Source organism: Gossypium arboreum, chromosome 5 (genome assembly GCF_025698485.1).
Source record: "Gossypium arboreum isolate Shixiya-1 chromosome 5, ASM2569848v2, whole genome shotgun sequence".
In the NCBI taxonomy this organism is placed as follows: Eukaryota; Viridiplantae; Streptophyta; class Magnoliopsida; order Malvales; family Malvaceae; genus Gossypium; species Gossypium arboreum.
This window is the reverse complement of record NC_069074.1, coordinates 14,608,545-14,620,606: the sequence shown is the minus strand read 5'-3', so window position 1 is coordinate 14,620,606 and position 12,062 is coordinate 14,608,545. Positions and strand designations below refer to the sequence as shown.

Below are 12,062 nucleotides of genomic sequence, written 5' to 3'. Positions count from 1 at the left end.
AAATTGGCATTTATAGCAAGTCAATTCTCTTTCATAAAATTACTTGTAAGATCATTTCTACACAACCTTCTCACATGCAACTTCGAGGAAGGAGGACAAGTTTCATAGACACAAAAAAAAAAAAAAAAAGAAAGGCAGAAGACATCAGCAACTGCCAGGCCAGCAATGACTGACAACCTTCTCAAACTTCTTCACGTCTTTTGTCCTTACCTTTAATTTGTTCTCTTTACGACACTCTTTCCACGAAGATTTCATCTCTTTCCTCCCCTTGGCTTTATTCTCTTTCCATCACATATAAATACCCCTCCAACCTGCTCTACTTGCAAAATCATACTAACTAAAACCAATACCAGCCTCTTTTTTGACGTTTAACGCAAAACAAAAAGAATGGGATCTCGAAATGTGGTGGTGTTCGAGGATTTTTTCCCCGCCATGGTTGAGAAATTGGGTGCTGAAGGTTTTATGAAGGAGCTGAGCAATGGGTTTCAGTTGCTTGTCGATGGAGACAAGGGAGTGATCACTTTCGAGAGCTTGAAAAGGAACTCGGCATTGCTTGGTTTGAAAGAGATGAGCGATGAGGAAGTGGTTTGCATGTTGAGAGAAGGTGATTTAGATGGGGATGGGGCTTTGAATGAGATGGAGTTTTGTACCCTCATGCTTAGGTTGAGTCCTGACTTGATGAACAATTCCAGAAATTTATTGGTAGAAGCTATCCTCAATTTCTATGCCCTTTGTCAAATTAGTATTAATTAGGCTTTTGTAATTTGTACCCCCATGGAATATATCAAAATCTTTTAAGTACGTACTTCATTTTCGGTTTCTTTTTTCATCACCTTTGTCCCCATCGTTTGCCAATGTTTTCCATTGTTGATAGCTTACTTAGCAGTTAGCTTGGAACCTCTTTTTTCTTTTCAAACTAACAACGCAATCTTGATGCTCATGGATCAAAACTGCTAACAGAAAATGAACCTTATTTCCACCAGTTGATGAACTTTTTTTTTTTTTAAATTATGGTCTGATATTAATCAACCATCCTGTAATACAACTCAAATCGAGGATAGTTCATCCCCATGAAACGACTAACTACGGGAGAAAAGAAAAACATTAATTACTCAACATCCAAGCCTAGCATACGTCAAGACACCACACAAGAACACGTTAGGCAAGCATAGTCAACAGACTAGAGGATCGGGTGACACCTGCATTAGCTAATTTGTCTGCACCATGTTAGCTTCTCTAGGAAAATAGCGATTCTCCCAACCCTGATCAGAAAATGTACCCGTTAGAGCCTGAGTGAAGCTCCTAAAGACAGATCGGGCCTTAGCTGCATTTTTTCACCAGAAGACAGTGTTACAGCAGTCACTTTCAATGATCAGTTTATTAACGTTGTGCGATATGCTTGATCTACATTCAACCGTGATTAACCTCTTTGCAACATCAAATCGATCTTTGGACCTTGCCTAGCCTAAGAAAAGAGACCCCGCGGTGGAAACCTTGAACACCTTGACGAGGTTCCATACGCTGCTTACTTAGGGTCTGTTTGGTAATGCTTTTGAAAAGTGGTGTGAAAAAATATTTTTGAGAAGTGCTTTTGAAAATTTGAGTATTTGGTATTACTGTCAAAAGTGTTTTTCGAAATAAAATTTCCATTTTAGACATGATATTATAAAGTAACAAATATATATTTAAATAATGTTCAAATTAGTTAATATTATGATATTTTAGTAATAATATAAAAATAATTTATTATAACTTATTCTTAATATTTTAATATATAATATTAATTTTAAATATTTTAAGTAATTAATATTAATTATTTATTAAATTTAACTAGAATATATAAACTATATTTAAATATTTAAATAAATATTTATAATTAGATATTGACACAATTATATTATTTTAAAATAATTTTTTCATTTTAATTAATACTTTTAATTGTATTATTTTATTTTAAAATATACTTTGAATATATAACTCATATTAAATATTAATATAACATAAAAATATAAACTTAACAAATTAAAATATTACATATATTTGGATTAAAGTTCAAACAAAAGAAAAAAGAAGAGGAAAATAGATTCTAACATTAGAAAAAATGGGAAAAAAAAAAAGAACAAATAAGGCTAAAAAAGTAATATAACCTCAAAAGCACTTTTGGGCTGAAAAAAGCACAAAAATTTCTCCTTTTTCATCTAAGAAAAAGGATTTTTATTAAGCTGAAAAGCTTCTACTTTTTACCTGTGCTTTTTATTGCTTTTTGTGTAAAAGCACTTTTTTGGAAAAAAATTCATCTCAAAAACAATGAAGAACAAGGCCTTAATGATTTTCCAGCAAGATCTCGTAGCAACCAAAATTTTAAATAAGATTGTTAGGAGGATGAATTTTAGTTGCAAAAATTATCCCTTGTGATCTGAGACAAGCCATATTATGCCATAAAATCGGCACATTGCTTAATGCTTATACCTTCCTTACTGCTGGTTTATTATTTTTATTATTATTATTTATCTTTTAATTATTTCCTTCCACTTTTGGCCAATTTCTAGTCTCATAGTTCATGATTGAAAAGGGAACTCTCATAAGATAATTATGAGCAATTGCAAAACTTTTTTTTTTTGTGCAAATAGATTTAAAGAGAATAAATTATTGTACTAAAAAATTACATTAAGTTTTATTCTTAAAAAAATTAGAGGATAACAAGAGTCTCACTTAAAACTCAGTCTTATCTTACAGTATAATTTAATAGTACAATTTATCAGTTACAATTTTATCCTACAAGATATTGAAAGATAAATAAAAAGTAATAGAGAACGCCAAAATTTTAATAAGGTTGGCAAATCACGCCTACATCCTTGGACACTACCAAATATATTTAACTACAAAATATATAAATGAAATATTACAGATAAGGAGAATGAAATGTTGTTTTATGAAGAATATGATAAGTTTGAGGGTGATTCAAAGGTAGAGAAACAATTCCTATTTATAGTAGAATAAAATCTCTACAACTTTATACTTTTTGGACGTGTGATTGTGTTATTTCAACATTTTTAGCAATCCATCTTCTCATAGGATATATTATAACAACAATGATTTTCACGAGGGAGGAAAGTGACAAATTATCCAATTTATTCGATTAGGAGTTTTGTATCCACTCCATTGTTGGCATTTTTGAACTCAAATAGTTTATGGGTTCCACAACAATACAAGTGTGCATTTAATAATAAGATATAATAATTAATGAAAAGTAAGATTTGAAATTACTAATAACACAAGTAATATATATAAAATTAAAAAGAATTAATTTAAATTGTGGGTAAAATAAAAAATAAATAAATACATATATACATTTTTTGAAATTCAAACTTTCAAAACCTCGGGCCCTTAAGACGAAATGGTATAAGAGTTATGTCACCATAATTTAGGTCGGGTTGTGTGGTTAGGCTTTTATGTATAGAATCTTAAAGGTGTAACAAATATAAATTTAAACTTGAATTAATAAAATGAGTAAAATTTTAATAAAAAAATAAAATATCTTCAAAATAGGTAAAAAATTCTTATACTTTTGCTGAAAACAAGTTATATGAGTGAATAAAATTAGCGAACCAAGTTATTTCATTGTTAATTCATGTGTTAATGTGCTGAAAAATAATAGCATAACTATTCGATTAGAAAAACCAGACAGTTCAACTACTAGCCCAGACCAGAGCATGTATTATGAAGACAACGTGCCTGGGCTTCAAGTTGAGTGGAACTTAACAAAAAAGTTGGGCTTTCATATGTTAACAGATCTTCTAGACGCTAGAGAAAACATGCTTCGCTTCATTATAAGTTTCGTGTTATGCAAAGTATTGATATGCGGTTGCAGGGTGATTCAACAGAAACAATACCAATTAATTAAGTCATTAGGGGACAGACTACTTTGTTGCTTGATGTTTGTCGTATTGTATTAACCACAAAACCGCTCATTTTGTAAACAAATTAATTCATGTTCTGACAAAAAAAAAATCCAAATTGCCCCAACATTTGCCTTCTATTGGCAACTAACAATATGGTTTTTTGAAATTTTAGCGTTAGTGGAATGGATAAACTATTTTGATTAGGGACGCCGAGGAAGAGAAGAACTATTTTTGTTTGTTTGGTTGTCAGTTGGAGATATAAAAGGCAAGACAGAACTGCAGAGTGAATGATTTAGAAAAATTATAAATAGATAGTGTGGTGCTTGAGAGAATTAACCTTGGATTTCTCATGGAATGCTGATCCTAAAACTGGAAGTTTACTATACTTCAATAAGGACATGTTTGATCTAAATGTATTCAGGGAACTAACACAGAATTATTAAGAACGAAATGCCATGGGAGAAACTAAACCAATGTTGTACCAACTACTAACAATGGTAGTAAGTACTTATGGTTTCAATTTTAAACCGGTACTAAATAGTTTATATTCTGTTTTGATCAAAATTTCAGTACTTTTCGATTATTTTGATGTGTTATGGTTTGTTTAAGTTAATAATGACACGTATCATACAAAATTTTGAGGTTTTAAATCAACTTTTAATTACAAGCGAAGGCAAAAATTTTATTTAGGAGATTAAAATTAAATTATAATTTTTAATAGCTTATATTTTTAACTTTTAAAGGATTAAATCAAATTATTATCATTTTAGGAGTTAAAATATAAATTTATTTTTACTAATTTAAAATTTTAAAACTTCTAAAAAAATCTAAATGAATAGTTTTTAATTTTAGAGAGCGAACCCATGCAAGCGCCTCAACTACGCCCTGCTTTTAATTTCTTAAACGTTTTGAACTTTCTATAATTGCCCCGTGGTTCCAAAATGAATATGGCAAATAAAATGTTGTTTCAGAATTAGCAATATTGCGATGAACAAACACCAATCAAATAAAATAGAAAAAAGAATCTGTCTTAATACCGATCAATATTGAAATTGAAGATGCAATGTAAAGAAATTCAAATAAAGAGCAACATAACTACCACAAACAGAGATGGGAATCTGCCAACTCCATCGGTGGAGAAATGCCATGGTTCAGGGATATATAATATTTAAGATTTAGATTATTATCAACAAATCGCATCAGTTAAAATATAGTTGCTATATATATTTTTAGTAATTTTTAAAAATACTTGGTGTATTATGTTAATGACGTCATACATTATTTTTATTCTTCAGTACAGTTCATTGTTAAACTTACTTGCATGAAATATCTATTGTGGAACTAAGTTGTTCATGTCCAGTTTTAGGGTTCAATATTTAATTATTGTTTCTTATTTTACATGGGATTCAATTTCTGAAGACCCTAACTCTGCACAGCTATGGAATATTCATAGGCTCGTAAAGGCAGTAGGCGGAGTTGCATGTAAAAGGATTGACTGATGATTGGTGGCCTGCAATTTCGAGTTTCTGCCTCATCCAGCATTCTTTTTAATTGGGTTGAGCCTGCTACAAACCCATCAGTGTGTTTTGCTTTAGTTTCATGACAGCCTCTGTTAGAAATCGCCTCGCAGCAAGAGGCTAGGCTTAGGAGACTTATTTGAAAGCTAGCAAGAAGGCATGATACATGCAAAGATGGGGTGAAATTTATTAGATTCCAATCATCAAAATTGTCAATTTTCAGGCTTGGGAAATCAGAAGAATTTCAACGACTTTTTGGATGGGATCCTGGCATTTTTAGGTTGAGATGTCTCATTTGTTTGAAGATCTATCTTTTAGCTTCGAAATGCATTTTGATTCACTCAATTTTGAGTTCGGGAGCTCAAGTTATGACCATTTTAGTGAAGACTGCGCGAGCAGAATTTCTAAGACGGGAATTACGAGTTTCGGGCTTTTAATTCGAGTTTAAATCATATTGGGTTTAAGTTTTAGGCTTAATTTTTATTATATATAAGCACAATATTTTGTTTATTAGCTCTTATTATTTTATTATTATTTTATTCCGAATTTTTATAATTATTAAGTATTTTAAGTTTTTAGGAATTTTATGTTAACAAGAAAGTTTAGTTTAAAACTACTTCTTGTTTAGATTAAATTAGAGTTCTAGTATACTTAGGAGTTTTATTTAGATTTATTTATCTAGTCTATATATAGTCCTTTGCATTGTATCTGAGGAACAATTGATTATTATTCTATTTCTTTTGAGTTAATAAATTCTCGAGTTTTTCTTTTCAAGAATTTCTCTTGAGTTTTTTTATAAGAGTTTTAACAATCTTTTTAGATTGTGGGGATCATCTTCAAACTTTTTCTTGCCAATGTTTTTATCTTGGAGGGGAAATTAGAGCCGCTTGAAGGGGGTTGTGGATTCTTCGTGTTTCCAAGGCTTCTTAGGACTTCTACACGCCACGTTCTATCTTTCCATTTATCTTCTTTATTCACTTCCTGAATCCTTAATTTATTATTTATTTTAATTATTTTATCTAACTTGGATTTAATTTCGTTTCAGGTTGTGTCAAGAAAAATCCAAGTTTCTTTCCGAACGTCTAGAGCCCTAAGTCAAATCCATGACTTTGACAAACTTTACGATCCGTTTTCGCTTCATCCTTCTCAACCTTTATCATTTGGTATCGATTTGGGCGTTTTAGGTGTTCTTTTTTAAACGATTTCTAGAAAACAGCCTCAAAATAAATTTTACCCTACGCTTTTTAGAAAAATATTTTCAGTGGGTAAACGATTTTCAAATGATCTAAAATTTTGTATCCTATTTCTTGGCACTATTTTAAAGTATAAAAAATATTTCCCACAAAAAAAAGTGATAAAAAAGTACAAAAATAAAATACGAAAAAATAAAAAAATAAAAAAATTCTGTGGGTTGAATTTTGTGCGAAACTTTCCAGATCAAATCTACATTATTTGAGGAGGCTTCAGTTTAAATTTTGTGATTTTTGGAAATCGGGAACACCTTGAACGAAGTTTGTCAAGTTGCTTCGCAGTTTTTCGGGTTTTTGGGTTTCAGCAATTTTCATTGACTCTTAGCTTTAAGTTTTCATTTGTTTTCCTTTTTATTTGTTCCTTACGCATTCTAATACTTTCTTGTTTCTTGTGTTAGTGGGTTAAAGCACGTTGCATATTCCTTCCTCCGTGCAACAAAATTCTTTGATGTCTAAGCCAATTTTTGGACTCATAGTGCTATTAGGTTTGCTTTGATAGTTTGATTCTAAAACATCTTGATTGATTGATATAGACACTTTTAAAAGACTCACAAGATCAATTCTTACATTATTGAGAATTTGATTTTTATTTCGAGTGCATAGTGTGAGGTTTGCTAAATTTTTCTTTTCTTGAGTGTTGTGCTATTTTCGGGCTTTCATTATAACTCGTAATAATATGATTGGGAAGTTGAGAAGGATCAAAAGGTTCAAATGTTCGAGATCAGCACCGTGACACTATTTTAGACACGATCAACAAAAATTTGGATTGTCTAAGTACCAAAATTGAGTGTCAGAATCGCAATTGGGAAGATAAGGTTGATCAGCCTCGGCTTTGTGCATATAATGCTCGACGTAACTTTCGTACAAATGATGAGACTTTGGTTAATAATGACCGTATACAATATTTTTTAGATAAACCAAAGTTCAACATTCCACCATTTCGAGGGAAGTATGATCCCGAAGCATATTGTGAGTGGGAATAAAAAATTGAACTTATGTTTCGTTACTATAAATGCTCAGAAGAAGAAAAATTCCAATTGGCGACCCTTGGATTTTCGGATTATGCATTGAGTTGGTGGATTCAACTTGGAATTGATCGTCAAAGAAACCGCGAAAGGGTAATTGAAACATGGGATGAGTTGAAGCAAGTGATGCGAAAGCGTTATGTTCCTTCTCATTACTATAGAGAGGTCTTAACGAGACTTCAACTCCTTGTTCAAGGTAATCAATGTTGATGAGTACTTTAAGGAGATGGAGATGCTTATTCAAAGAGCAAATATACAAGAGGATGAAGAAATTACCATAGTGCGATTTGTAAATGGCTTGAACGTTTCGATAGCCAATGCTCTTAATCTTGACACCTATATTGATCTTGAGGAGATGGTACACAAGGCAATTGAGATTGAGCAACAATTTCAGCAACATCAATCTCATCCATTTGGAGCATCACACTATTATCGATGTACAAGTTCTAATTTTACTTTTAAGAATTCGAAACCTCCTTATGCTACTAATAAGTTGCTGTCAAAACATGCTGAGATTAAACCTTTTGAGTGGAAAAGTCGGGCTCCTACAAAACATTCTTCTACATCTTTCAAGCAGCCCATTTCTACTAATTTTTCACCACAACAACAAAGAGCTCATGACATTGAATGTTTTACGTGTAAAGGGCGTGGGCACTATAATCGTGATTGTGCCAACACGAGACTTTTATTGATCAAAGAAGATGACGAACTTTGTGAACTGGAAAAAAAATGATAATGAGAATTCTTTCTTTGAATCTATAGAGTTAGATGAAATAGAAACGTCATGTTCTCCTACCGAGATTTATTGTACTGAATTGAATATTCATAATACTTGTGAGGGGGATATGGGAAGAGAAGAAAAATCATGTGAAAAGACAGAGAGAAAAGAGACTTTTAGTGATAAAAGTCTACTTAATGGTCCAAATTTGGTGAGTGAAAATCCATATGAGGTAAAATTGGAGAGTTCTCAAATGAAAAAAGAAAATGAAAAGCAAGAAATTACCCATACAAAAATGAGGAGTGGTTATGTTTTAACTGGTTATGTTTTAACTAACTCTAACTTAAATTTGTTTAGTGGTGTTTCTTTGTTACAGGATTTCAAGAATCCAATGACGGACTCCAAATTATATTACTCTACCATCGATAGACAATTTTACTTGTGGGAAAGAGCTAAAGATTCGGGGACGAATCTTCTTGAAGAAATGGGGAATGAGGCAAGTCTCAAGGCACAATTTCAGACCTATGGATGTGATGGATTCACACTACTTCAAGACTCAACAACAATGTCAAAGGCTAAGCAAATCAAATCAGAACTTGATCAAAGACAAGATTCGAGGACGAATCTTTTTGAGGAAAGGAGAATGATACATGCACAGATGGGGTGAAATTTATTAGATTCCAATCATCAAAATTGTCAATTTTCAGGCTTGGGAAATCAGAAGAATTTCAACGACTTTTTGGATGGGATCCTGACATTTTTAGGTTGAGATGTCTCATTTGTTTGAAGATCTATCTCTTAGCTTGAAATGCATTTTGATTCACTCAATTTTGAGTTCGGAGCTCAAGTTATGACCATTTTAGTGAAGACTGCATGAGCAGAATTTCTAAGACAGAATTACGAGTTTCGGGCTTTTAATTGAGTTTAAATCATATTGGGTTTAAGTTTTAGGCTTAATTTTTATTATATATAAGCACAATATTTTGTTTATTAGCTCTTATTATTTTATTATTATTTTATTCCGAATTTTGATAATTATTAAGTATTTTAAGTTTTTAGGAATTTTATGTTAACAAGAAAGTTTAGTTTAAAACTACTTCTTGTTTAGATTAAATTAGAGTTCTAGTATACTTAGGAGTTTTATTTAGATTTATTTATCTAGCCTATATATAGGCTTTTGCATTGTATACCGGGGAACAATTGATTATTATTCTATTTCTCTTTTGAGTTAATAAATTCTCTGAATTTTTTCTTTTCAAGAATTTTTCTTGAGTTTTTTTTAGAAGAGTTTTAACAATCTTTTTAGATTGTGGGGATCATCTTCAAACTTTTTCTTGCCAAGGTTTTTATCTTGGAGGGGAAATTAGAGCCGCTTGAAGGGGGTTGTGGATTCTTCGTGTTTCCAAGGCTTCTTAGGACTTCTACACGCCACGTTCTATCTTTCCATTTATCTTCTTTATTCACTTCCTGAATCCTTGATTTATTATTTGTTTTAATTATTTTATCTAACTTGGATTTAATTTCATTTCAGGTTGTGTCAAGAAAAATCCAAGTTTCTTTCCGAACGTCTAGAGCCCTAAGTCAAATCCGCGACTTTGACAAACTTTACGATCCGCTTTCGCGTTCATCCTTCTCAACCTTTATCAAGGCATCTTTGCTACTCTTTTCTCTCCTCTTCTTTCGCTGTTCCTTCCTTCATAATGATTTGTGCTTTAAATATTTAGTAACATATTTTTATTGAAATGGGGAAACAGCGTAGCTGAATTTGCCCATTAAGAGGTCAATAAAGCATGTTTTTGTTCCATGTGGCAGGAAGCTTGCTCCCCATGCTGCTCAGCAGATACAAGAAAAGGAAGAGGCGTAGATGCTAATGTTGCAGAAAGCAAGGGACTGAGCTTGATGCCTTTGATCACAAAAACCATGGTGCCCGCAGCAGAGGCAAGGCAAGGCAAGCAAACTGTGAAGGTCACTTCGTATGAAGAGGGCAGCACTCCGGAAGATGAAAGCCTTTTGGCTTTCCTCAAAGGCTTTCATCTTCCACTCGAAATGCACCTCACTAGAATCCGTCCACAAGGCAAAGGAGAAACTAAAGCTGAAGGACCTTTTTCTTATCTACCTCTTTGTAGATGACAGTAAGCACAAGAAACCCATTTCTCTTGTTAGAAGTTTTTCTTGTCATGCTGCAATGCTGATAATATTTCTCCTATTTTTATTTATTTCAATAAAATGTTCTCATGGCCTATGGGAAAATGAGTAAATGAAATGAACCAATGCAACAGGCTGATACATAGAATTCTAGTAAAAGTACCATAGCAGCCTCTCTACTATACTTGGATTGCATTTTAATCTCCTACTAAAAAAATAGCAAATTGGTTTGCCAAATAAACCCTTCTGTTAAAATTTCCCTTCATTTTGTAGCTATCTATTGATGAGGATTATCCTTCATTTTGTAGCTATCTATTGATGAGGATTATTCTGTATTTTTTTAGATTAAATGACATGGAAAATTACTGCTGATTAGGATTAAAAACTATTTTTATTGCACTCATTTTATATAATAGTACTTATTTACCCATTTACCAATCTTCCTATTTAATATGTCAAAACCCAATCCTTATATTGGAGAACACCTACTTATTTTTATAAAAAAAAAATGAAACCCCAATTTCATTCAGTTGAAGAACAAATCGGTAAGTACAATATCATACATTTAGGAATTAAGTTTTATCAATTCGGAGGATTAACAAAAAATAAAATCTCTACAACATTGATCTAAACTCTTTGGTTCATATAAAATTTAACAATTAAAAATTTAACAAAAACTGATCATTTCTCAACACTCGCCAGAACCGAAAATTTTTCCTACAAGATACCAAACATGTCTTTCACGTCAGCTTCTCATCAAACTTTCTTAAAACTTTCACATTTACTCGCAAACCCAAAACTAAGCCTCCCAATTCCCCTATTTTCATCTCTTGCTTATTTCACTCAAACGACCACAAAGATTCTTCCAAATACCGTGGTTCTCATTATTTCACTTTCTCTTTTACTTTGTTTTTTGGTTTCGGTCACTTAGGATAAGTTTGGATAGGCGGTGAGCTGTAGTGTGTTTAAATTATTTTTTGTCTCATGTTACTGTATCTAATCTCATTACTACTGCTATTTTTATACTAATCGTAAGTAAACGTACCGTTCACCCTTTCCACCAATAGCGAATAGATATTTCAGGCAACTCATTGTACGTTCAACATCAAAGAAAACTCCCATGAGCAAGCATGAGTCGTACTAACTTAATGATTTTTTTTTTCTTGTTTTGAAAGCTAGTTTAGAGGGGATGGAATGGATATTTTTCAACATTTTTTTAACCCTAATAAGCTATTAATTTTCGTGCCATTTAATCTAAAAAAATCATAATTCAAAATCAGCAGATAACAGTAAAATGGCGGAAATTTTAACATAGGGATCATTTTGCTACTTTATTTAAGGTACAGGGGCCAGTTTGTTCCTTTTTCAAGTAAAGGGACTAAAATGTAATTCAAGGTATAGTACAGGGGTTGCTACTATACTTTTACCATAGAATTCTTTGTCTGTTCAACTTTTGTCCTGGTTTGTCTTAGCCGCTCTTTAAAGAGGGAGGGATATGGATATAA

The 12,062-nt window shown here is 32.0% G+C and overlaps 1 protein-coding gene across 1 annotated transcript; it reads left to right on the top strand.

Moving 5' to 3' along the window:
* Positions 1-298: 298 nt before the first annotated feature.
* Positions 299-810, top strand: LOC108452459 (calcium-binding protein KRP1-like). The gene has a single exon (XM_017750248.2). The coding sequence runs from the start codon at positions 388-390 to the stop codon at positions 751-753; it is 366 nt and encodes a 121-aa protein (XP_017605737.1). The 5' UTR covers positions 299-387; the 3' UTR covers positions 754-810.
* Positions 811-12,062: the final 11,252 nt, after the last annotated feature.

What these genes read in the sequence shown, in the direction of transcription:
- LOC108452459 (XM_017750248.2), top strand. Translation starts at nt 388, where the DNA reads ATGGGATCTCGAAATGTGGTGGTGTTCGAGGATTTTTTCCCCGCCATG.